At 47.9% G+C, this 27,424-nt stretch overlaps 1 protein-coding gene and 1 long non-coding RNA gene across 2 annotated transcripts in view; both read left to right on the top strand.

Moving 5' to 3' along the window:
* LOC129698592 (retinol dehydrogenase 7-like) overlaps window positions 1–14,673 on the top strand; it is a 46,030-nt gene extending 31,357 nt beyond the window's left edge. The window contains exons 2-5 of the mRNA XM_055637701.1: window positions 2,454–2,773; window positions 8,224–8,482; window positions 9,518–9,681; window positions 12,654–14,673. Coding sequence (XP_055493676.1) covers window positions 2,461–2,773; window positions 8,224–8,482; window positions 9,518–9,681; window positions 12,654–12,877 — 960 coding nt within the window. The 5' untranslated portion in view covers window positions 2,454–2,460 and the 3' untranslated portion in view covers window positions 12,878–14,673. The remainder of the gene's footprint in view (window positions 1–2,453; window positions 2,774–8,223; window positions 8,483–9,517; window positions 9,682–12,653) is intronic.
* A 9,522-nt stretch (window positions 14,674–24,195) lies between these two features.
* Window positions 24,196–26,863, top strand: LOC129698594 (uncharacterized). Its single transcript, XR_008723684.1, has 2 exons — window positions 24,196–24,412; window positions 25,511–26,863. It is a non-coding gene; the product is annotated as an uncharacterized LOC129698594 (long non-coding RNA).
* The last annotated feature ends 561 nt before the right edge of the window (window positions 26,864–27,424 follow it).

The following is a 27,424-nucleotide window of genomic DNA, read 5'->3' as shown; positions in this document are numbered from 1 at the left end:
GAATCACAATATTATGACACTCAATATTTCATAATGCATTTGCTTACATGTCTCAGTACATGGATCTGTGTCACTCATTTTTCACTTGTTGCTTCCAGACGCCTGACATCTCTTGGCTTTAACCAGCCAGTCAACATCGAGGACCAGTTTCTGGGCAGTTGTGATTCATGTAATTTAGATGTCTGTGTGTCAGCTACGAGCGCAGTTTGGATTTGTTAATGTTCATTATGGAGAGGTGTCTGGTCTGGGGGGGTGTTGGGTCTGAGAGGGTGTTTGGAATAGGGGGAGGTGGGTGGTCTGGGGGCTGTCTGGCCTGGGGGGAGGGGTGTGACTGGTTTGGGGGGGGAGGGGGGTGATGCGCTGTCTGGTATGGGGGAGGGGGATGTCTAGTCTGGGGGGGGATGTCTAGTCTGGGGGGGGGGGGGGGAGGGGGATGTCTAGTCTGGGGGGGGGGGGGGGGAGGGGGTGTCTGGGGGGGGAGGGGGAGTCTAGTGGGGGGGGAGGGGGATGTCTAGTCTGGGGGGGGGGGGGGGGGGGGGGGGAGGGGGATGTCTAGTCTGGGGGTGGGAGGGGGATGTCTAGTCTGGGGGGCGAGGGGGATGTCTAGTCTGGGGGGGGGGGGGGGGGATGTCTGTTAGTCTGGGGGGGGAGGGGGATGTATATGTCTAGTCTGGGGGGGTGTCTGGTCCAGGGGATGTCTGGTCTGGGGGGGGGGGCAGTGTTGGGTCTGGAGTGAGAGTGTGTGAGTTTGGAGGGGGGAGGAGGGGTGCCGTGTCTGGGGGGGGGGGTGAGCAGGTGTCGAGTCATGCGGGAGGGAGGCGTCTGGTCTGGGGAGGTGTCTGGCCTAAAGGGGTGTTGGGGATGGGGTGTTTGGTCTGGGGGGGAGGGGTTGTCTGGTCTGGGGAAGAAAGGGGGTGGCTGGTCCGGAAAGGGGGGGTGACGCGAAGACTCACCTGCTGGTGTCCGGAGGGGCACGGCGATCCACCCCGAGGGTCAGGAGCGGCCTCCATCAGCGCAGTCGGGACACAGTCGCCGATGGCGATGACGAGCCGGGTGCTGGGAGCGTCCATGGCGGCGCCGGGTGGGGGGCGCCCAACCGCCAGCGTAATTCAAACTGCGGCGGTGCGGCCTCGCGCTCCCTCTCCCGCCGCGCGCGCGCGCACTGGTCCCCGCTCGCCGTCGCGTGGGCGCGCAATGGTTGCCGCCCGCGGGAGCAAAGATACGAGAGGAGCTAATCTTTGCGCGGGAGCGCGTCCCAGGTTCCGCTCGAGGCGCCGCCGCCCGCATCAAGTGAAGGGTTTAATTGTCAAATGTTCATTCTCACCTCTGGCATGCCCCCTGTCCCACTCAGCTACTCCAGCAATTGTCCGTCTATCTTCGGTGTACAGTGTACAGATACATAATAAATTGTCCCGAATATACTTTATTTCCCCAAATCATCCCGCGGGCCCCTTTCGAGTTTGACACCCCTGCTCTACAATCAGATGATACTAAACATAAATACAATCAAGTCAAAATCAAGTACAGTAGGTAGAGCAAAGGGGAAGTTGCAGATTGCAGAATATAGTTCTCAGCATTGCAGCGCATCAGTTCCAGGGGACAATGACCAATGTTCGCAATGGGGTAGAGGTGAATAAGCGAGTTCGGTATTCCGACTGCCCATGCCCAGATCATAGGTCACTATGCATAAACATTGCTGTAAAGCAGTGGAGCTGTGTACATACACATTCATTTCTTCCGATCTTACCAGCTTTGATTCTTCAAGGTAAATAAATACTGCTTTCAAACTACAAATAAATTTGCATTTATTGTTCCTTTGTTGTCGTCAGTCCGGGGCTATCGGTTGGCCCGGCGGGAGTTGAGCTACTCCGCGCTGGCTGTGGGCACAACCCACGTGGTCGCGGGGAGAACATTAAATCTCCGTACAGACAGCACCCATAGTCAAGATCAAATTTGGGTCACTGGCGCTGTGAGGCAGCAACTTTACCGCTGCGCCACTGTGCCACAAACATCTCTGGTGTGGAGCCTGAGGAAACTATTTCATAATGACTTCATCAAATTGAAATATTTTCCCAAACACAACATAATGTTAACGTGAAAGACACAAAAAGACTTTTCTTGCAGATTGTCCAATTCTTGATTAGTAAGGGTGTTAAAGGTTATGGGGAGAAGGCAGGAGAATGAGATTGAGAGGAACTAATAGTGGAGTAGAATGGCAGAGTAGACGCGATGGGCCGAATGCCCTAATTCTGCTCCTTTGACTTATGAACTTATTAAATTGTTGGAGTAACTCAGCGGGTCAGGGAACATATCTGGGGAACATGGATAGGAGACGTTTCGAGGAGGGAACCTTGCTTCTGATGCTGTCTGACCCGCTGAATTACTCCAGCACTTTTTGTCTTGCTTGCTTTGCTTTGTACAATAATTCTCAAGCTCTCTCTGTTCTTCCACAGCTGGGAAATGCTTGTCTACCTGGGCGTGATGCTGTTGTTCTGCTTCCTGTACTGGTGGTACAGAGACAGTAAGCAGATAACGGCGGTATCGGACAAGCACGTGTACATCACGGGCTGTGACTCTGGCTTTGGACATCTTCTGGCCCAACACCTGGATAAGCAGGGTTTCCACGTCCTGGCTGCTTGTTTCACCGAGCAGGGGGCCCAAGAACTGGAGGACAAGACTTCATCAAGACTCAAAACCTTCCAGCTTGATGTCACCAACTCCGAAAGCATTGGGAAGGCCGCAGAATTCGTCGAGTCCCAGGTTAACGACAAAGGTCATCGCAAACATTTTCATCTTTCCCATAGAGAACATAGTGGACATTTCATCTTTACCATACAGAAAATAGAAACAGGCCGTTCGGCCCAACTTGTCCATGCCGGCCAAAATGCCCCATCCCGCATTTGGCCCTTTTACCAGCATTTGGCCTCAACACTTAGATTTAGAGATACAGCATGGAAGCAGGCCTTTCTGCCCACCGAGTCCATGCTGACCAGCGAGCCACCTGTACACTACACATTAGGGATAATCTAAAGCCAATTAACTTACAAACCTGCATATCTTTGGCGTGTGGGTGGAAACCAGAGCATCTGGAGAAAACCAACGCGGTCATGTGGAGAACAAACAACTCCGGACAGGCATACTGTATAATCGGGATCAAACCCTGTGCCACACATAAATCTCTCCTATCCATATACCTGTTATAATGTCATAGAGATGTACAGCATGGAAACAGGCCAATTGGCCCATGGCCCTCTAAACCCTTCCTAGCCACATATCTGTCCAAATGTCTTTACAAAGTTGTAATTGTAACAGGCCCTTCTGCCCACCAAGTCAATGCTGACCAGCGAGCCACCCATACACTAGCACTATCCATTAGGGACAATCTAAAGCCAATTAACCTACAAACCTGCATGCCTTTGGCGTGTGGGTGGAAACCAGAGCACCTGGAGAAAACCCAGGTGGTCATGTGGAGAACATACAAACTCCGGACAGACAGCACATACTGTATAATCAGGATCAAACCCTGGTCTGGGGCCATGTAAGACAGCATCTCTAGCGCTGCGCCACTGTGCCACACATAAACCTCTCCTATCCATATACCTGATATAATGTCATAGAGATGTACAGCATGGAAACAGTACAATTGGCCCATGGCCCTCTAAACCCTTCCTAGCCACATATCTGTCCAAATGTCTTTATAAAGTTGTAATTGTATCCACTTGTATAGCTTCCTCTGGCAACCCGTTCCAGATACAGACTACCGTGTGAGTGAAACAGTTGCCCGCTGAGGTCCCTCTCCTCTCATCTTATGCCTGTGCCCTCCAGTTATAGGATCATCTATCCTGGGAAAAAGACTGTGCGCGTTCACTTTATCCATGCCCCTCATGATCTTGTACATCTCTTGTCACCGCTCAGCCTTTTACATTCTAAAGTAAATGATCCAAGCCTGTCAAACCTCTTCCTATAACTAAAGCCTGCTACCCCAGACAGAACTCCATTTTAGTAGCGGAATTACAAGATACAAGATACAAGATACATTTAATTGTCATTTGGACCCCTTGAGGTCCAAACAAAATGCCGTTTCTGCAGCCATACATTACAAACAAATAGACCCAAGACACAACATAATTAACATAAACATCCATCACATCGCTGTGATGGAAGGCCAAATAAACTGATCTCTCCACTGCACTCTCCCCCCCCCCCGATGTCAGAGTCAAAGTCAAAGTCAAAGCCCCCGGCTGGCGATGGCGATTGTCCCGCGGCCATTAAAGCCACGCCGGGTGGTGCGAGGTCGCACACCGGGTCTTGCTGTTAGAGCCCCCGGCGTGCGCTCGCAGAGTCCCGCGGCCATTCCAAGCCGCGCGGGGCAGTGATGTCAGGCCCCGCTGCAGGAGCTCTTCAACCCCGCAACTCGGGCGGGGGAAGTCGCCGTTGCGAGAGCCCTGAAAAGCGGTCTCCCTCCAGGGACCCGCGGGCTCCCGGTGCCGCCGTCCACAGACCTGCCGTTGAAGCCTCCGACTCTCCGGTCGGGCCGCAGCAGCAGCAGCAGCAGCGCTCCTCCACCGCTCCACCCGCTCCGGACTCGGCCAGCCCCGCGACGGCGACGGTGAATCGTCGGCACCAGAGTCCCCGGTCTCTTCCTGTTGGAGGCCGCTCCTCGTTGCAGCCCCAACGATAACGGAAACCCGATGAGAAAAGGTCGGGTCTCCCGTGCAGGGAGAGATTTAAAAAGTTTTCCCACCCCCCCACCCCCCCACACACACACCCCAACAAAAAATAACAAAAACTACATAAAAACATAGACAACAAATAATAAAACGCGGACAGACTGCAGAGGCCGCTGCTGACGAGAGTCGCGCCGCCCACCGCCGCCCACCACTAGTACGAAACATGTATTAGGAAGGCACAATATGATGAAGGCATTAAATAACACAAGAGTGTTGGAGTAACTCAGCAGGTCAGGCAGCATCTCTGGAGAACATGAATAAGTGACATTTAGAGTCTGAGAAGGGGTCTCCACCCAAAGCGTAGCCTATCCATGTTCTCCAAAGATGCTGTCTGACCCGCTGAGTTAAGCCCCTGTCCCACTTAGGAGACTTAAACAGCAACCTCTGGTGACCTTGCCCACCACCCAAAAAAAATCAAGGTTGAGGTGACCTGCAACCTCCTACCACCTCGCAGGCATATGTTGAAAACCTTCCTCGACTGAAAAAAGGCGGCTTCGACTAGACCTGTGACTAAAACATCATCGATTTAAAAACGGCAACCTATTTTTTGTCGAGGCCGGTTTTAATCATGGTGAAAAAATAGCAGCAACCTAGATGAAGCCTTGACCACGCGGAAACCACTTTCGACCATTAGGGAGAGTGGCCAAAACCTCCGGTGGCCTCATGGAAACCTTGGGTGGGGGGGCAAGGTCACCAGAGGTTGCTGTTTAGGTCTCCTAAGTGGGACAGGGGCTTTACTCCAGCACTTTGTGTCCTTTTATGCATTAACCAGTGTCTGCGGTTCTTTGTTTCTAAAACAAAGGCACCTCACGTTTAACATGTGTTTGATTAACTGTAAGTGTTTTTGAAACAACTCAGTTGTAAGTTTAATAGCAAAGCTTGATTTGCACGCTGGTATTTTTGGAATACCGCGCAGGTATTGACTAGTGATAGTGTGGTCACATATACGTTTTTGACTTGCGTGCAGATCTTCAAGCATGTAACCCACGCATAAAATGAAGGCTGCCGTATAATAGGCATGCTCCTCCTGCATAGCCACCTGCATTTTATGCTGGTGCTACGTACAATTCTGATGTGTTATTACGTATAATTGTTGCCTCTATACATTCTGAAGAAGGGTTCCGACCCGAATCATCACTCATCCCACAAATTCCACCAGCATGTGCAGTGCCCTACCTGGGGCTTAAACACACTGGATAAAGTGTCCACCAACATCAAGGACGCATACAGAGCTCTCTCCTGCCCATCCCTGGGACAAACCGATCACCTCTCACTGTTTCTACTGCCTGCATACAAACCCCTCATCCGCAAGACCAAACCTGCAATAAAGACTGTCAACATATGGCTCGAGGATGCCACCCTACAACTCCAGGACTGCTTTGATCGCACCGACTGGGACCTGTTTGAACAACAGGCTACCAGTGGTACAGAGGTAGACTTGGAGGAGTACACATCCACTGTGCTCTCCTACATCAATTGCTGTGTGGAGACTGTCACAGTGGACAAGCAAATAAAGATGTTCCCAAACCAGAAACCGTGGATGAACAAGGAGGTTCAGAATCTGCTAAGGGCACGCAACAATGCCTTTAAATCTGGGGACACTTCTGCCTACAGTGCGGCCAGGTCGAACCTGAACAAAGGTATAAAGAAGGCCAAAGACATCCACAGGCAAAGGATTGAAGACCACTTCAATACCGCGGACACCAGAAGCATGTGGCAGGGTGTCAGGGACATCACTGACTACAAGAGCAGCCCAGCTTACCCCCACGGTGATATCACACTGGCCAATGAGCTTAACACCTTCTTTGCCCGCTTCGAAACTGGCAACACCACCAGGAGTGGAATAACCCCGGCCATGGCGGAGGGACAGGTCTTAACACTGAGCACTCAGGAGGTACAGTGCGCTCTGCGTAGGATCAATCCACACAAGGCTGCAGGCCCGGATGGAGTCCAGGGAAGGGTACTAAAGGACTGTGCTGTACAGCTGGCGGAGGTATTCACGAGAATCTTTAACCTGTCTCTATCTCTGGCAACGGTCCCCAAGTGCCTGAAGTCAGCTACCATAGTGCCGGTGCCGAAAAAGTCTAAAGTCACCAACCTGAATGACTACTGCCTGGTCGCCCTAACTCCAATACCAATGAAGTCCTTGGAAAGGCTGGTCCTCTCCCACAACATATCCCACATCCCTGCCTCACTGGACTCTCATCAATTTGCATACAGGGCAAATAGATCCACAGAGGATGCCATCTCTCTGGCCCTTCACACTGTCCTGACTCACCTGGAAAGACAGGGCACGTACGTGAGGATGCTCTTCATAAACAGCTCTGCCTTTAATACGGTCATCCCCATCAAGCTCACCACCAAACTCCACCAGCTAGGCCTCAGCTCGCCGATATGCGATTGGATCCTGAATTTTCTGACGGAGCGACCGCAGGCAGTGACACTCGGCCCGGCCCACACCTGTCCTCCACTATCACCCTGAGCACCGGCACACCACAGGGCTGTGTACTGAACCCCATGCTCTACTCCCTCTTCACACACGACTGTGTTCCTTCATTCAACACCAACACCATCGTCAAGTTTGCAGACGACACAACGGTGATCGGGCTGATCACCAACGGTGATGAAACAAACCACAGAGCGGAGGTGCAGAACCTGGCGGACTGGTGCGCACGTAACAACTTGTCCATAAACACCTCCAAGACCAAGGAGCTGATTATCGACTTCAGGAGGTCACATAATGGAGAATACGGCCCAATCTCCATCTACGGGGAAAGTGTGGAGAGAGTGTCCAGCTTTAAGTTTCTGGGCACTCACATTTCAGAAGACCTCACATGGTCCACCAACACCGCTGAAGAGCGCAGTCCATAGAGCGCAGATCAATGGGACACCGCTACCAGCCTTGGCGGACATCTACCGCACACGGTGCCTCAGGAAGGCCGTCAGCATCCATAAAGTCTCCTCACACCCTTGTAATGGACTGTTCAAACTACTTCCCTCCGGCAGACATTACAAGGCCTTCTACGCCCGCACCTCCAGATTCAGGAACAGCTTCTTTCCCAGAGCTATAGCTGCTCTGAACTGGCCCTGCTGAGTGCCCCCCACCCTCACGGACTGTCTCCCTCGGATGGTCACATTGCACAGACATATCTGCACTTTAATCTGTTTTGACTATTTTACTGATGTAATGTTCTTTGTCCAAACCATGTTCTCGGGGTATCTAAACCTAACTTTTAGTAGTTACTTAAGTTATGATGTCGGATGGAAGCTGCATACCCAAATCTCGGTGCACTTATGTGCAATGACAATAAAATATATTATTATTATTATTATTATTATTATTATTATTATTATTATTATTATTATTATTATCCTTTTCCTCCAGAGATGCTGCCTGACCCACTGGGTTATTCCAGTACTTTGTGTCAACCAGCGTGTGTGGTTCTTTGTTTCTTCATTAAAGCTGCTCTGTTGTTTTGTTGAATGATCGCAGGGCTGTGGGGCCTGGTGAACAACGCCGGGATCGCTCAACCCATTGGTCCGAGTGACTGGCTGACCATCGATGACTACAAGGTGCTGCTGGACGTTAACCTGATAGGATTGATCGAGGTCACGCTCAGCATGATCCCGCTGATAAAGAGGGCGAGAGGCAGGATTGTGAACATGGCCAGCATATGTGGCAGGCTGAGCAACGTCGGAGGATCATACTGCATCTCCAAGTTTGGCATCGAAGCCTTCAATGATAGTCTCAGGTCAGCACAGCAATGAGAACAGTATAGTACAGTACAGCGAAACTCTGGTAATAGAGTCATACAGCATGGAAACGGCACTTCAGCCCAGCTTGTCCACACCGGCCACCAAGTCCCATCTCTGTATTAGTCCCACGCCTTCATTTGGTACTCCAAACCTAACCTATCCACATGCCTGTCTAACTGTTTCTTAAACCTTGCGATAGTCCCAGCCTCAACTACCTCCTCCGGCAGCTCATTCCATACACCCGCCACCCTTTGCATGAAAAAGTTACCCCTCAGATTCCAATTAAATCTGTGCCTCTATCCAATCTATTCCTCTCATTATGTTATACACCTCTAGAAGATCACACCTCAGCCTCTTGTGCTTCAAGGAATAGAGTCCAAGCCTGATCAACCTCACCCCATTTCTCAAGTCCTAGCAACAAATCTGGCATCAAACACTGTTCTGGAGGGACTCAGTATTTCAGGCAGCATCTGTAGATCCATAGTCATAGAGTGCGAAAACAGGCCCAGCACAAATTGCTCCCGCGACCATCTACACTAGTCCCAGCTGACTATCCTAAATATTATCTGCCAGAGCCATCTCCTGTCCCCTTTATGCCCCCCTGATTTTCTTTTTTAACTTGCTCTTCAGTTTACTTTAGCTTAGAGATGCAGCGTAGAAACAGGTCCTTCGGCTCACCAAGTCCGTGCCGATCAGCAATCCCCGCAGACTAGCACTATCCTAAACCCACGCTGGTCATGGGGAGAACGTATAAACTGCACACAGACCCCTACCTACTTCCCACTCCACCCCTCCCCACTCTGCCCCCTCCCCACTGTCCTCTCCCCACTCTGCCTCCTCCCACACTGACCCCTTATTGTGATTCTGGACAGAAGGTTATTGGGTCCCATCAGACGCTGCCGACTGGGGCATCGCAAACATCTTCCACTGATCCCTCTTCTACCCAAAATCAAGAGGTTGAACGAAAGCACACACCTACGAGATGGTTGTAAGTCGGTAACAATGCTATACTCTGTCCTCTGACGTTTCAGGAGGGATCTACAATGCTTTGGAGTGAAGGTGGCTTGCATCGAACCAGGCTATTTTAAAACGCGCATAGCCAACCCTGACCTAATAAAGGAGAAATTAATCAAGCTGTGGGGCCGGTTACCACGAGATGTGCAGGAGGATTACGGGGATGACTACCTGGACAAAAGTAAGCAGTTTTTATTCATACTTCATGTGCTTTCAGGTCAATTCAATCTAATTGGATTTGATAATGATCCATATGGATGGTGCCACTGCCTCACAGCATCAGAGACCTATGGATCGTGGTTAAGTTGGAGTAATAGAGGCCAAGAGTCATACAGCATGGAAACAGACCCTTTGGCCCAACTTGTCCACACCGGCCAACATCATAAGTGATAGCAGAATTAGGCCATTCGGCCCATCACACCCAAGCCATTCAATAATGGCTGATCTATCTTTCTCTCCTAACCCCATTTACCCGCCTTCTCCCCATAACTTCTGACGCTCGTACTAATCAAGATCTATCTATCTCTGCCTTAAAAATATCCACTGCCGACCTCCGCAGCCATCTGCAGCAAAAAAATCCCCACAGATTCACCATCCTCTGACTAAAGAAATTCTTCCTGTCCCATCTACACTTGTTCCACCGGCCTGCATTGGGCCCCTCGAAACCTGTCATAGAGTCATCGATTGATACAGAATGGAAACAGGCCCTTCAGCCCAACTTGCCCACACCGGCCAACATGCCCCAGCTACACTCGTCCCACCTGCCAGCATTTGGTCCATATCCCTCCAAACCTGTCCTATCCAGGTACCTGTCTAAATGTTTCTTAATGAGTGCATAGTGTTCAAGAACCTGATGGTTCCCAATTGATTTTCCATTGACTTAACACAAAAGCTGTGATCGAGGTCAGTCTAAAGTCGTCAAGTCACATTTATTTAAATAGCACATTTAAAAAACAACTCTCGTTGGCCAAAGTGCTTTACATTTGTTATAAGAATAGCACAACAAAACAACAAAAACTGCATACATATATACATGTAGCCCTCACTCAGAGGACGTCAGGAAAGGCTTGGGAGTATAGATAAGATTTAGTCTTGACTTAAAAGAGTTGATGGAGGGGGAAGTTCTGATGGGAAAGGGGATGCTGTTCCAGTCTAGGGGCTGCAACCGCAAAAAGCGCGGTCGCCCCTGAGCTTATGCCTAGACCGTGGGATATTCAGCAGCCCCAAGTCGGCCGATCTGAGGGGCCTGGAGGTGGAGTGGTGGGTGAGAAGACTTTATGTAGGTGGGGGCAGGGCAAGCCCATTGAGGGCTTTGTAGACATGGAGGAGAATCTTGAAGTTTATACGGAACCGCACAGGGAGCCAGTGGAGAGAGGCCAGGATCGGGGTGATGTGGTCCCTTTTTCGGGTGCCCGTCAGGAGTCTCGCTGCGGCGTTTTGGACCAGTTGCAGGCGGGACAGGGAAGATTGGCTGATGCCAGTGTAAAGGGAGTTGCAGTAATCGAGGCGGGAAGAGATGAATGTGTGGATGATCTTTTCCAGGTCATCAAACTGGAGGAATTTTTTAATTTTAGCTATCGTCCGAAGCTGGAAGAAGCTAGCTTTTACCACGGCATTGACTTGTTTGTCAAATTTCAGTGCTGAGTCAAATATCACGCCAAGGTTTTTGACCTTGACCCTAAAGCCCATAACTTTCTTAAAAATTAAGAGAACTGAAAGAAATTTTCAGTTATTATAGATTGAAGCATTCTGAAACAAATATTAAACAATCTTACTTGGATGACCTGAAATTAAAGCATATAATTAGTTAGTTACCCAATTGTAGCTAATTCCAAAATTCAATTACTAGATCTAAACATCTATCCATTTCTTAAGGAAAGATTAACATTTTTAAATAGCCTAAGTGGCCAAAGAACATTCGCACAAGAATTCACAATAAAACATGATTTTTAAATCTCATTGACATTAATTTATAGGCCAAATGGAAGGGATTTAGTTTTCAATTGCTGTAAATTAATGGCCTTTTAAATCAGCTTGCCAGTGGGATTCTGTGGAACGCGCTGGTTTAGAACGCTGCCATTGCGGTGAATTTGTAACCCATGTCGGCATGAAAGACACTGCAGAATTTGAATGGGCCCCCAAGTCAGCTACTCGCAACATAAAATTTTGTATAAAGGGATCTTAAGAAGCCTTTTTAATGTAAAAATAAACAACCTACCTTGCCTTGTTCCCTACATGAGATCCATCCCATTGTCGGGGTTCGCGGCTTTAAAGGATGATTTTTAATTTACTATAACAATTAAATAATCCAATTTAGTTTAAAAATACCTACCGGATAAAAAATGGGTTGTGCACCTGTATAACAATTAAATAATCCAATTTAGTTTAAAAATACCTGCAGCGAACAAATTTCGCAGCGATTTTTCGTCAGCAACTAAGTAGGCTGAACAACATAGATTTCAACAGCCTAGAGAAAATCGCGTTTTAAACCCGCCCCCCTCTCAAAGGCGCCAAAGTTGCGCACACGGGCAGCGGCAGAACTGCAGCACCGCTGAAGGTAGGTTTTGCAACATACCTACCTACATGATGCAACCAGTCTCTACTGTACACCTGTAGACGTTCAAGAGAGTATTTATTGCCATTCTGAATCTTCTTAGGAAGTAGAGACATTGTGCGGATGTATGCCCATCTTGGTCTCTTAACTTTTCCCAAATGATAATGGTTTTTTGACTTGAAACTCTGCCTGTAGAAGCTCAATAGAGTATTTATCAACAGCCCTAATCTCCCCGATCTTCTAGAAACAAGGAACTGCAGATGCTGGATTATACCAAAGATAGACACCAAGTGCTGGAGTAACTCAGCGAAGCTGGCAGTATCTTTGGCGAACATGCATAGAGATGCTGCCTGATTCAGAGTTACTCCAGCACTCTGTGGAACATCACCTATCCATGTTCTCCAGCGATGCTGCCTGACCCGCTGAGTTGCTCCAGCACTCTGTGAAACGTCACCTGACCCCCTGAGTTACTCCAGCACTCTGTGTCTTTCTCTTTAATCTTCAGATTGACAACATGAGCATGATTAATAAATCTAAACCTGATGCTCTCTGGTGTGGAGATGATTTGTTTTAAACCTGCTGTTGGGATTGTGTTGCAGCTTGTTCACTCATGAAGAAGTATATTGAGAGGCTGGCCGAGCCGAACCTGATGAAGGTCGTGTCGCGGATCCACCACGCTCTGACCTCCGTTCACCCTCGCTCGCGGTACGCCGTGGGAGTTGACGCTAAACTGCTCTGGATTCCTCTCTCCTATATGCCGACAGCATTCACTGATTTTGTGTTGGAGTGGGACAAAGTTAAGCCAGCAAAAGCTGTCTATTAACAACTTCCTTGAGACTGATGTGTAGGAAAGAACTGCAGATGCTGGTTTAAATCGAACATGGACACAAAATGCAGGAGTAACACAGAGGGACAGGCAGCATCTCTGGAGAGAAGTCGAGACCCTTCTTCAGACTGGAGAAGGGTCAGTCTCGACTTCAGTCAAGACCCAAAACATCACCTGTTCCTTCTCTCCAAAGATGCTGCCTGTCCCGCTGAGTTACTCCAGCATTTTGTGTCTATCCTTGAGACTGATAATGTACAATGAAAGGGAATTGGAATAGAATCATAGAGTCATTGGAATATGGTAGAATAAAATTCTATTCTATCAGGACCAATTCTAATCAAGTATCATCAGATAAATCATGGTAAAAATGTCAACGCTAAATTACAATTATTTGTTGATTATTTTTATAAACTTGATGGATATCAATGTATTGATTAATTGTAACTGTGATGTGGATTCAAATGCATGTATCACCACTGGACATACATTTTGTCAAGAAAAGGTCATAATCCCGATGTATGTGTCTTCCTCCATTCTTTTGTTAGCACTAGTGTATAGACTAATCTTCTACAGATTGCTGGACAGGATTCAACAGCTTCCCTGTTAACTTTATGCAAAACAACAAGGAACTTTCCAAGGCAGGATCGCCATAAACATTTGGTGTAGGTTAAAGTAGCCAATGTTTATCACGAAAAATGTGGTTGGAATTGAGATCCAATTGCCTCTTCCCAACAAGACATCAAGAGTTTCAAAGAAATAAAGGAAGAAAAAAGTCATTTTGAGATTGTCAGATATATATACGGCAGGGGATCAGGCCCTTCAGCCCACCTTAACCACGCTGAACAACACAGGATAGTCCCATTTTCCTGCTTTTGCCCATTTCCCTCTAAACTCTTCCTATCCATATATCCACCCAAATGTCTTTTAAAAGTCATTATCTGCTTCCATGGCTTCATCTGGCAGCTCGTTCCAGATACAGACTACCCTCTAAGTAAAATAGTTGTCCCTGAGGTCCCTACCAAATCTCTCCCCTCTCTCCTCAAACCTGTGCCCTCTAGTTTTGGGATCCTCTACTGTGAAAAAGATTGGGAGCGTTCACTTTATCCATGCCCTCTTATGATCTTGTACACCTCAATAAGGTCATCCCTCAGCCTCCGACGCTCCGAAGGAAAATGTCCCAGTCTGTCCATCCTCTCCCTGTAACTCCAGCCCGCAAGCCCAGGTAACATCCTGGTGAATCTCTTCTGCACCCTTTCCAACTTAATGATATCCTTCCAGTAGCTGGGTGACCAGAACGGCACACAGTATGTCAAGTGTGGTCTCACCAACAACTTGTACAGCTACAGGATGAGTGTGGTCATCTTTACTGTCCCCTAGTGTTTTCTCTTGGTCTTTGTGCAGTGACGCTGAGTCTGATAAGATAGTATTGGAATCTCACTCGTATTCAGACATATGTACAGTAAATATAGCCAATTAAAAGTTGTTTGCAATGTGCTTTGCAAGGTCAAGCCTAGATAGTTGTCACTAAATTTAGTTTATTTATTGTCATGTATACTGAGGGACAGTGAAAAGCTTTCTTTTTGCATATGATCCAGTCAGTGGAAAGACTATACATGATTACAATCAAGCCGTCCACAGTAGATACAGGATAAAGGGAATAATGTTTAGTGCAAGATAAAGTCTAATAAAGTCCGATTAAAGATAGTCCAAGGGTCTCCAATGTGGTGGATGGCAGGCCAGGACCGCTCTAGTTGTTGGTAGGGTGGTTCAGTTACCTGATAACAGCTAGGAACAAACTGTCCCTGAATCTGGAGGTGTGGGTTTTGACACTTCTGTACCTCTTGCCTGATGGGAGAGAGGGTGTGACTGCGGTGTGACTGGTCTTTGATTATGCTGCTGGACTCGCTGAGGAAACGTGAAGTGCAGATGGAGTCAATGGAAGGGAGGTTAGTTTGCGTGGTGGTCTGGACACTAGGCATCATGTATCATGAAGGATGCGCTGGCACTGGAGTGGGCCAGAGGAAGTTTACAAAAATGATCCCAGGAATGAATGGGTTAACATATGATGTGCATTTGATGGCACTGGGCCTGTAATCGCTGGAGTTTAGAAGAATGAGGGGGCAACTCATTGAAATGCACCGCATAGTGAAAGGTTTAGATAGAGTGGATGTGGAGAGGATGTTTCCACTAGTGAGTGAGTCTAGGATTAGTCATGGCCTCAGAATTAAAGGAAGTCCTTTAGGGAGGAGAAGGAATTTATTTAGTCAGAAGGTGGTGAACCTATGGAATTCTTTGCCACAGGTTGTGGAGGACAAGTCAATGGATATTTTTAAAGCAGAGATAAATAGATTCTTGATTAGTATGGGTGTCAGGGGTTATGGGAAGAAGGCAGGAGAATGGGGTTAGGGAGTTAGGAGGGAGAGGTAGATGAAAAATTAATGAATGGCAGACTTGATGGGCCGAATGGCCTAATTCTGCTATTACTCCTATGTCATGACCTTATGAGTTTTATATGACTTTGGTTATAGGACTTTATATAAACTTTGGTTAGGTTGCATTTAGAGTATTGTGTGCAGTTCTGGTCGTGGTAATACAGGAAGGATGTGGAGGCTTTGAAGAGGGTGCAGAGAAGGTTTACCAGAATTATGCCTGGATCAGGAAATATTAGCTACAGGGAGATGTTGGGCTGATTCGGATTGTTTTCTCTGGAAGTTGTGGAGAGAATTATCTAAAATTATGAGAGGTAGTGATGAGTTAGATCATCAAAACCTTTTTCTCTGGATGAAAAATTTAAACACTAGAGGACATAGCTTTAAGTTGAGAAATGCAAAGTTTAACTGCAGAATGAGTTTTTGGTTTACACAGAGGGTGGTGGGTGCCTAGAACATACATGCATGTGCAAGGAATGGAGGGATATGGTTTATGTGCAGGTGAAAAGAAGATAGGTTTAGCACCAGGATCGGCACAGACATTGTGGGCCGAAGGGCCTGTTCTTTTGCTCTACTGTTCTATGTGCTACGACAAGTTTTAATCTGCGTTCTAAGCGATTGAAACTGTACGTACTCTGATGATAATTCTATATCTTGTTTCAGGACATTAAACACAACCTTGTTTGAAAGTTGGGAGATAGTAGAGCTGCAAAATTTAAAGGTGGTGTGTGGGGCAAGTAGTTGACACAGAGGTTTAGTTTAGTTCAGAGATACAGAATGGAAACAGGCCCTTCTGCCCACCGAGTCCACACCGATCATTGATCACCCATTCACACTAGTTCTCCCACTTTGGTGCTGTGAGGCAGCAGTTATACCCAGTGTGCCGCTGCAACACTCTCATGTTGGCGAGTGCCTGGAAGTGTTTGATTCTAATGTTGACATGAGAGAGGAGAATGAGTAGAATATTCCAACAGTAATTAGGAGAGCTGAGAAGCATAATGGGATAATTGGGAAGGGAGTTAGGTAGGTGCAGGAGGGAACTGCAGATGCTGGTTTAAACCAAAGATAGACACAAAAAGCTGAAGTATCTCAGCGAGACAGGCAGCATCTCTGGTGAGAAGGAATGGGTGACGTCTCGGGTCGAGACCCTTCTTCAGAATCCAAAGAAGGGTCTCGGCCAGAAACGTCACCCGTTCCATCTCTCCAGAGATGCTGCCTGTCCCACTGAGTTACTCCAGCTTTTCGTGTCTATCTTCAGGAATTAGTTAGTACAGGAAAGTGGAAACATTTAGGAAAGTCATGACTCAGCTTCTGGCTGGAGGTAGTGCAGGAGGAAGCCCCTGATTCAAGCAGGATGAGAGATACAAAGTGATAAAAAAAAGATGCCACGGCCAAAAGATGAAGAGATGTAAGACAGACCCGTTACGGAAAAATATGTCCAATTATCCCGTTAAGATGTTTTCGATGGACTCACACGGCCTTTATAAGCAATCTTTGCAAAAGCGACAAGCTTACACCATGTAAGAGGAACAGACTGGGCCGTTAATATACCACGGCCCTGGACAAACTCATTAACTAATTACCAACAATGGAAGTGGCGTCGCTGTGAAATGGCTGCGGCTCGCCTGCAGTGTCTGTTTTTACTTTTTTGTGTTGTTTTTTTTGTCTTGTTCAGTTAAACTTTTGGTTATTAGGTTGCGGTATGTATGGGAGGGGGGGGTGAAACAGGGCTTTCTGTCTCTCCCTTCGGGGGAATGCGACTTTCTTGTCGTATCCCCCTTCTCTTCCCCCGTCTGAGCTGAGGCCTAATGGCGGAGCTGGCGGCCTCCAACCTGCAACCGACCTCGAGGATCCGGAGGTAGAGCCAGCCAAGACTTACCAACGCTTCAACATGCTGAGAAATTTTCTTCGACCAAACTGAGGCCGTGCGTATTCGGGAACTTCCCTCGAGCATGAAGGAAAGTTCCAGTGACCCCATAGATTCAAGATTCAAGATTCAAGAGAGTTTATTGTCATGTGTCTTGAAATTCTTGCTTTGCTTCAGCACAACAGAACATAGTAGGCATGACTACAGAACAGGTTCAGTGTGTCCATATACCATAGTATAAATATATACACACATGAATAAATAAACTGATGAAGTGCAAAATAACAGATAATAGCAAGATTAAACGAGAACTTACCAGTTTGAAGTTTGATCTTTATATTATGAGGAGTTACGTTGAGGGATTGCATGAAGAACCCACCAGCCCGCATGCGCATCAATCTTCAACGCAGCGGTGTGAAATCAGATGACAGTTGGAGAACTGAATATAGTACGATTAGGGAACCAGCATACCAGCTGACCTTTATGATAGAGGTTTGGGAGTGAAGGGCATGTAATCCCTCAACGTAACTTCTCATAAAATAAAGATCAAACTTCAAACTGGTAAGTTCTCGTTTAATCTTACTATTTGACTTCAAAGTCACGCGACTACGTGAAGATTTCAAAGCTCTGTGATTTCATACCGTGGAAACGAGTCCATGCATCACACACATATTTTTTGCAACTGGTGATGGTCAGGTTGCAAAACATCTCGATTTTCAGACAATGTCATTAAATATATGATCCAACATCCATTCTGTGTTATCATTGATTTTACGTGATGATACACCAGCGCCAAATGAGGTTATGTAAACTATCACAGGATACTGAGTTGATTGCACTCATGTGATTAATATATGCCACTACCAAAGTGTATCAACTTGGAGTTGAACATGCAGATTATGCATATGTGTACAATAACCTTTAACCCATAGAATGCACCCAGTTTTTACCAGTAGTTCTGATAATGCAAGGCCCAAATTGCACTGCTGAAATCACAGCCACTATATTGCGAATTACACTGGTCATTTGATGTGCTTCTACTAATTCTAATCTCTTGCCCCAGGGTGGAGTCACAGCCAAATTAATAGAGTTAAAGGTAAATCCCAATAATCAATAACTCCAGTTGTTATCAACTTAAATTTAACCGGATGGATGAGAATCTCAAATATAGCTTGCGGCTGATACAGTTAATTTTTGCAAAATACATCGTTTAGAATATCTTCCAGATAGGCCATAACAATTGATTTTGGGCTCGCCCTGGTATTTAGCAATTTGGTAAATAACCTGGGAGCTGAAGTTAGGTCATTCTTTAACTGTTATTACAATACAATACAATACAATACAATTTATTTGTGTCATTTGAACCTCATTGAGGTTCAAACGAAATTTGGTTTCTGCAGTCATACACACAAGAAAAAGAACCAAGACACAACACAATTTACACAAACATCCATCACAGTGAATCTCCTCCTCACTGTGATGGAAGGCAAAGTCTTATCTCTCCCCAGCTCTCCTCATTCTCCTCCCGTGTCAGAGTCAAAGCCCCGGCGGGCGATGGTAAGTGTCCCGCGGCCATTAAAGCCGCGCCGGGTGATACAAGGCCACGCTCCGGGTCTTGGTGTTGGAGCCCCCGGCGTGCGCTAACTGTCCCGCAGCCATTTAAAGCCGCGCCGGGCAATGTAAGGTCCTGCTCCAGGTCACCCTCAACCCCGCAACTCGTACGGGAGAAGTCGCCGTTGCGGAAGCCCAGAAAAGCGGTCTCCCAGCAGGGACCCGCGGGCTCCCGGTGTTACTGTCCACCAGACCTGCGGTAAGCCTCCGAATCTCCGGGGTCGGGCCGCAGCAGCGCGCCACAACAGCTCCTCCCGCTCCGAACTCGGCCAGCTCCACGATGGTAAGTAGGTCCGCAGCTCCGTGACTGGAGCCCCAGGTCGTTCCAGGTCGCTCCACGGTGCTAAACACCAACGACAACGGAGACCCGACAGAGAAAAGGTTGGGTTCTCCATGCAGGGGAAAGATTTTAAAAGTTTCCCCCACCACCCCCACACACACATACCCAGTTTAAAAAAACAATAAAAACGACATTCAAACAAGACAAAAAATAAAAAACGACAGATGGACTGCAGAGGCCGCTGCGACGTGAGTCACGCCGCCCACCCGCCCGTACGTCTTTATTGCCCCATCCAGTTAAATTTCAAATATCTCCGGTGATCCTTGCGAATGGGAACCAGTTGTTAGACAGTAACGAAGTTTCCTATGCAAATCAAGTGTAAATATTACCAACTTGTAAATCGTTCACCTACCATGTTTTTGGAAAGTACCAGACCCACCTACCTCCATGGTTACCGGTGGTCGTATGGTAAGCCCAAAAGGCCCCTGATGTGGGTTCAATTTCCGTCCTTAGTTTGGAGAGGACTGCTGGGGTACGTGACTTCCATAAATTTACTGAGCAATGGCTTGGGCCTTGGCCTTGGCCTAGAAGACCTTTGCCCAGCTTCAGTGAACCACTTACTGCCGATGGACACATGGGGTGTGATGTCGCAGAAAGATGAAGCTTTGCTTGTTGTTGGTACCTTGATTAGTTCCGACAGCTTTGCTTCCTCATCCAGGTCTTACCTGTTGGATAGGTCTTCCTCGAAGAGAAGATTTGGCGGCTGGACATTGCTGTCCTTACATCAGCCTGCAAATTTGGTTGTAAGGCAGGTCTGATGGCATTTCAGTACATTATGAAGTGTGCATTGTACATCAACAGCAGGCAAGTAATTAAAAAAATTGTTGGAGTTTTCTCTCCTGGATTTTCATGCCCCAGATAGCGTGGATATCCTTCCCAGTTTGGAGTCAGTTATGCACTGATCCCTCGCACTTCCCTCTACAGAGAGGGAGATCTGTAAGCAGTCTTGACACAGGTGCTGCCGCAGGACCCGAGGAGACATGCGCTGATATGGCCCCGTTCCATGGACCATATCAAGATGGAGCATCACATTTTGTGGGATAAACGCCCGAGGACGCTATTCATGCTCCATCTGGGTTAAACGTCCTGGGACGTACACATCTCTAGGCCTAACCGTCTTACTCTTGGCTTTACCCCCTTTCTGGGAAACCACTGCGGTACCTATCCGTCTTACTCTTGGCTTTACCCCCTTTCTGGGAAACCACTGCGGACCTCACGCATGCACTCCAGTATGTTCCCCAGACATACTTCCGAGTTTGGAGTCAGTTACCAACTGACATCTCGCACTCACCTTCACAGAGAGAGAGATTTGAAAGCAGCCCTGAAAGAGGTGCTGCCGCAGGCCCTCGAGGAGACCTGCGCTGATATGGCTCCTCCATGGGCCATATCAGGATGGAGTATCACCTTAGTGGGATGAACGCTCAGCGGACGTTATCCATGCTCCATCTTCCAGTCTAGGCCTCTCAGATTCCATTTGGCTGTACCCCTCTGTGGGCAGCCGAAGTCTGAAGTTGCCAGCGGCTACCCGCACTTCCTTGTTCCGTATCCGTTTCCTTCCACGGTCCCCGTAGCCGAGGTTCTCCCCCTCGAGCCGGGTTACCCGCGGTCTTCTCATGGTCCCAGAAGCCGGGTTCCGTGGTCCCCGCAGCCGGGCTACCCGAGCCCGGTATCCCCGCGGTTGTTGCAGCTGGCATTCTGTCGGGTTTCCCCCAAGCCGGTTATCTCTGCTGTTTCCGCCTGAAGAAGGGCCCCGCGATGTTTGTGGTCGGGCTTCCCTCGAGCCAGATCCCCGCGATTTTCGCAGCCGGGATTTCCTCGCGGTCCTTGAAGAAGGGCTTACTCGCGATGTCTGAGGTCCTGTAAGAAGAAAACAAACCTGGAAAAAAGGTAAAAACTTACCTTCAGGTTTGGACCGCTGGTGGAGCAACGTTTCCCCAGCCCGTCGTTGCGCAATGCGATAGACGATATGATGCGCATGCTGGCTGGCGGGTTCTTCACGTAGTCACTCACATGACTCCGAAGTAAAATGGGTTATTAATGTTCAGAGTTTTGTCCGAGCCAAGTTTAATAACCTGATGGCTGTGGGGAAGTAGGTATTCCTGAACCTGGTCATTGCAGTCTTCAGGCTCCTGTACCTTCTACCTGAAGGTAGAGGGGTGATGAATGTGTGGCCAGGATGATGTGGGTCCTTAATGAGGCAGCGACTGTGATAGATCCCCTCGATGGAAAGGAGGTCAGAGCCGATGATGGACTGGGCAGTGTTTACTACTTTTGGTGGTCTTTTCCTCTCCAGGGCGCTCAAGTTGCTGAACCAAGCCACGATGCAACCGGTCAGCGTGCTCTCTGCTGCGCACCTGTGGAAGTTAGAGAGAGTCTTCCTTGACAAACCGACTCTCCGTAATCTTCTCAGGATGTAGAGGCGCTGATGTTCTTTCTTAATAATAGCATCAGTGTTCTCGGACCAAGAAAGATCTTCAGAGATCCGGTGGGCGGCGCGGCTCTGGCCAGCAGCGGCCTCTGCAGTCTGTCCGCGTTTTATTATTTTCTGTCTGTGTTTTTAATGTAGTTTTTGTTATTTTTTGTTGGGGTGTGTGTGTGGGGGGGGTGGGGGTGGGGGTGGGAGGGGGGGGGGGAACTTTTTAAATCTCTCCCTGCACTGGAGACCCGACCTTTTCCCCTCGAGCGGGCCTCCAACAGGAAGAAGCCGGGGACTCTGGTGCTACAACTCACCGTCGCGGGGCTGGCCGAGTCCGGAGCGGGTGGAGCGGTGGTGGAGTGCTGCTGCTGCTGCTGCTGCTGCTGCTGCTGCGGCCCGACCGGAGAGTCGGAGGCTCCAACGACAGGTCGGTGGACGGCGGCACTGGGAGCCCGCGGAGACCGCTTTTCAGGGCCCTCGCAACGGCGACTTCCCCCGCCCGAGTTGCAGGGGTTGAAGAGCTCCTGGAGCGGGGCCTAACATCACCGCCCCGCGCGGCTTGGAATGGCCGCGGGAGTCTGCGAGCGCACGCCGGGGGCTCTAACACCAAGACCCGGTGTGCGATCTAGCACCACCCGGTGTGGCTTTAATGGCTGCGGGACAATCGCCATCGCCAGCCGGGGGCTTTGACTTTGACTCTGACATCGGGGGGGGGGGTGGGGGGGTGCAGGGGGGAGGTAAGTTTATTTGGCCTTCCATCACAGCAATGTGATGGATGTTTATGTAAATTATGTTGTGTCTTGGGTCTATGTGTTTGTATGTATGGCTGCAGAAACGGCATTTCGTTTGGACCTCAAGGGGTCCAAATGACAATAAATGTATCTTATCTTAAAAAAAAAAAAAAGATGAGCACGCCCAGGAATTTGAAGCTCTTGACCCTTTCAACCATTGACCCTTTCATATAAACGGGACTGGGGGTCCACATCCTACTCCTTCCAAAGTCCACAATGAGTTCCTTAGTTTTGCTGGTGTTGAGGGCCAGGTTATTGTGCTGGCACCATATGGACAGTCGCTCGATCTCTCTCCTATACTCTGACTCATCCACATCAGTGATACGTCCCACAATAGTGGTGTCATCAGCGAACTTGAATGGCTACGCAGTCATGAGTAAACAGTGAGTACAGCAAGGGGCTGAGCACGCAGCCTTGAGGTGCTCCCGTGCTGATTATTAACGAGGCTGACACATTTCCACCAATACGAACAGACTGTGGTCTGTGAATGAGGAAGTCGAGGATCCAATTGTAGAGGGATGCGCAGAGACCCAGTTCTGCAAGTTTGGTAATCAGCTTGGAGGGGATGATTGTGTTAAATGCCAAGCTGTAATCATGAATAACAGCCATGAGTTTTTGTTGTCCAAGTGGTCCAGAGCGGAGTGGAGGGCCAGCGGAATCGCATCCACCGTTGATCTGTTGTGGCGGTAAACGAACTGCAATGGGTCAGGTTTTTGTCGAGGTAGGAGTTGATTTGCGCCATGATCAACCTCTCAAAGCACTTCATCACCACAGACGTTAGTGCCACTGGTCGATAGTCATTGAGGCACGTCACCTTGCTCTTCTTGGGCACTGGTATAATTGATGCCCTATTAAAGCAGGTGGGAACCTCAGACCTCAGAAGTGAGAGGTTGAAAATGTCTGTAAAAACGCCACGCAGTTGGTCCGCACAGGTTTTTAGAATACGACCGGGTATACCATCAGGTCCAGGCGCATTTCAAGGGTTCACTCCTCTGAAGGATTTTCTGTCGGCCTCTGTGACTGAGACTGAGATACCATCACAGCGAATGGGGCTCGGGAAGGCACATCAGTATTCTCCCTATCAAAACGTGCGTAAAACGTATTGAGCTCGTCAGGAAGTGATGTTTCGCCGACATTCGAGCTGCCTCCTGATTTCGCCTTGTAGTAGGTGATTGCATTCAGGCCCCGCCACAACTGCCGAACATCTCTCTCATCCTCCAGTTTGAAGCAGAAGTTCCTTTTGGCCTTTTTGATGGCCTTACCAAGGTCGTATCTGGAATTCTTGTAGACCACTGTATCATCAGACATGAATGCCCGGTGTCTGGTCTTCAGAAGAGTGCGGATCTCAAAGGGGTGCAGTCCTCCACACATTTCTTTATGAAGTCTGTAACAACTGTGGCCTATTCGTTCAGGTCCGTTGGCGAGTCCTTGAACATTGTCCAGTCTACAGATTCCAAACAGTCCAGTCTGTTGAACTCTGACCCCCCCCCCCCCCCCCCCCCCCCACCCCCCCCCCCCCCCCCCCCCCCCCCCCCCCCCCCCCCCCACCACCACCCTCCTGCTCTGTACTGTTCTCAGTAACATGTATTCAATCAGGGCTCGAAATTAGCGGATGCCCGGATGCCACATACCACCCAAAGTGCCGCCGGGCAACCTAAACAGCGAGTCATTTTGCCCGGCTTAGCAACTTGGTTTATACCGAAGATAGACACAAAAAACTGGAGTAACTCCGCGGGTCAGGCAGCATCTCTGGAGTAAAGGAACGCGACATTTCATGTCGGCGACGGCTCTCGTGCGGGGCAAAGATACTAGGTGCGTGGTTACGAGGGGTCGGCGCGAATGACGGAGCAGCAGTGGCCAAAGATCTTAGAGGGACAAGATAGACCACTCCTCGAAAAACGCGTAGTATGACGTGTGTGACCGTCGACGCCATTTTGTTAAGCATTTATTGGGCTTCCCCCACACTGTCATGGCGTCCTGATCTAAATTCCATCTCACTGCTCTGCTATCAAGTATTCTAATCGTAAATCTAAATGACCCGACCTGTCATTCTTTAGGTTCCCCAATAAAAAAGAAAGGTGAGAAAATATTTTTATTATTTTCAGTCGATATTCTGTCGTGAAAATGTTATTTTCTGTTCTCCCATCAACAGCCATTGGGAAATGGGTTTGTCGGTACATTATAAAGTTATTAGACTTATGTTTAATAGATCTTTACTTACCATAATAATAAAGACAGTTTTAACACTTCTGTACATTTTAGGTTTTGTTCTTGTAAGGGATTTATTTCCAAAATATGGCCCGCGGACACATTAGGCCCAGTGGCCACGGGATTTTTCGAGCTCAGATTCGTGTCCGAGAATGCGGCGGCTGTTACCTATTATATCCCTCGAATTGTCGAGACATCACAAGCAAAGATCACAAGCCCGCCGTGATCACAAGCCCGCCCATTCAAATATTATACAACTCTGCTCTATCATCTTTGGGTGCAATGGTGGGTCGGGGGGTTAGGCGGCGGCGGCCGCAATCAAAGATACGAGAGCAGCTCTGCTCTATAATCTTTGGTCGGAATGGGACGGCTGCGCGTTATAATGTGCTATCGTTCCACTCCCTCTCCCCCTTCTCCCTCTCCCCCATCTCCCTGTCCCCCTTCTCCCTCTCCCCCCTTCTCCCTCTCCCCCCTCCCCTTCCCCCTTCTCCCCCCTCTTCTCCCCTCTCCCCCCCTTTTCCCCTTCTCCCTCTCTCCCTCTCCCCATCTCCCTCTCCCCCTTCTCCCTCTCTTCTGTCTCCCCTCTCTTTCGACTCTCTCTCTCCCCTCTTTTCTCTCGATCTCTCTTTTCTCTCGATCTCTCTCTCTCCCTCTCTTCTCTCGATCTCCCTCCCTTCCCTCTCTCCCTCCCTTACCTCTTCGTGAGAGTTGGCAGCTCTGCTATGCCTTGGGTCCAAAAGAGGATAGAAAGAAAATACTTAATGGTCTTTGTAAGAAGATTTTAATAAGCTCTTCTACATTTAAGGTAAATTGACATATTAGAGGCAAAATACATCTTCAACATACAGATCTCCACACAACTGAAAACAATTGCATTTAAGTGATATATCATCCATTGTTCAGGCATGTAGTTATGATCATCTTTCTTCTTATTAGTTAATCCTAAATGATATCTCCTGTAATTTCAGATGTCAACAGTGGGTCCAGAATACTCATCGACAAGATCTCCTGCACCGAACTGCAGAGTATTTGTCAAATAACTGCCGTCTTATGTACATTGTGTGAAATTGTGATTTGTTAACTGCACAAAACTAATGCAAATGGCGATACATGCCTGCATTTGGCCCATACCCCTCTAAACCTGTCCTAACCATCAAATAACCTAACAGAACTGTCATGAGGAAAGATTTAAAAGACTAGGCTTGTATTCACTGGAGTTTAGAAGGATGAGGGGGGATCTTATCATATTGTTTACAGTGTACTATGTTTACAGATTCTGTTGTGCTGCTGAAAGTAAGAATTTAATTGTTCTATCTGGGACAAGCTAGATGCAGGAAAATTGTTCTACATGACAATAAAACACTCTTGTTAGATGCAAGGGGATCTTATAGAAACATCTAAATGAATAAAAGGACTGAACAAGCTAGATACAGGAAAAATGTTCCCAATGTTGGGCGAGTCCAGAACCAGGGGCCACAGTCTTAGAACAAAGGGGAGGCCATTTAAGACTGAGGTGAGAAAAAACTTTTTCACCCAGAGAGTTGTGAATTTGTGGAATTCCCTGCCACAGAGGGCAGTGGAGGCCAAATCACTGGGTGGATTTAAGAGAGAGTTAGATAGATCTCTAGGGGCTAGTGGAATCAAGGGGTATGGGGAGAAGGCAGGCATGGGTTATCGATTGGGGCTGATCAGCCATGATCACAATGAATGGCGGTGTTGGGTCGAAGTGCCAAATGGCCTCCTCCTGCACCTATTTTCTATATTTCTAAAACACTCATCCAGCAATCCTCGAGCCCACCAGCTCATCCCGTAGTCAATTCATCAGCTTTTCCATAAGAACTTCCATCAGTTCTTGCAAAAGAATGACAATCAGCCAATCTCGATTACCCTCAGCCCATCAAGCAGTCCCTTAATTCGCACAGAAGTCTGAACTATTGAATGCTCACTGCATCTCTTTCCATGTCAGCAAGTTAATATCCAGCTGCATATGAACCATGTGAAAAATGAATAAATAGATGCATGTGGTGCAGTGATTTGTGCAGCACTATAGGCCTGGAGACCAAGAGGAGTTCACCATTGAACGGAGTTTGAACGGGGGGCTTGAGGCCCCCCGACCGAGGAAGAACAAAAGGAAGGGACTTGAACTTTATTTCGCCTTCCATCACAGTGAGGAATGTGTAGGAGTCACTTTGGTGAATGTCCGTATTAAAATGTGTTTTTGAGTGCTGTTGCTTTTAATTGTATGACTGACCTGGCCAATGAAATTCCTCGTATATTGCAAAACATACTTGGAAAATAAAATCTGATTATGATTCTGAAAAGCCTTTCCCTTCCATACTCTTTCCTCTCTTTGATCTTTTTGCAGCTGACTGCCTTTCTGTACATGTTGCAAGAGATTGTCGCGGCATCCAGCATCCTCGGAGAATGTAGAATTAAAGGCAGTTTTAAAGATGGTTATTTGCCTCAAAATTGGGTTATTGTATCTCCAGAACCTCCCCAGAGGCTCTGGGAGACACAAGGTTCAAGAGGGAACACAAAAAGCCTAATTAGGAAGAATATTAAGAGTAAGATTTTCAATTAAAATACTGTAATTGATGGAAACTTGCCTTTAAATTGGTTCCTGGATGAAACCCTGATGGTTCTCACATTGTCTCTTTAAATTTACTCTCCTTTTCACACTTGCATTAAAACACACAGCCACCACCATTCACAGTGATACTGCCCGGCAGTCTCATAATTACAGTCTACACAGCTACCTTGACAGCCACACAAAATGATGTAAATAAAAATTGTTTTCCTGTTTAAGAAGTTCAATTGAGAATTATTTGAAATTGTGGGGGTTGATACAAAATACTGTTGACCCACAAATGTGTTGATATGAG

This window comes from Leucoraja erinacea, chromosome 7, assembly GCF_028641065.1.
Source record: "Leucoraja erinacea ecotype New England chromosome 7, Leri_hhj_1, whole genome shotgun sequence".
Classification (NCBI taxonomy): Eukaryota; Metazoa; Chordata; class Chondrichthyes; order Rajiformes; family Rajidae; genus Leucoraja; species Leucoraja erinaceus.
This window is presented reverse-complemented; position numbering and strand designations above follow the sequence as displayed.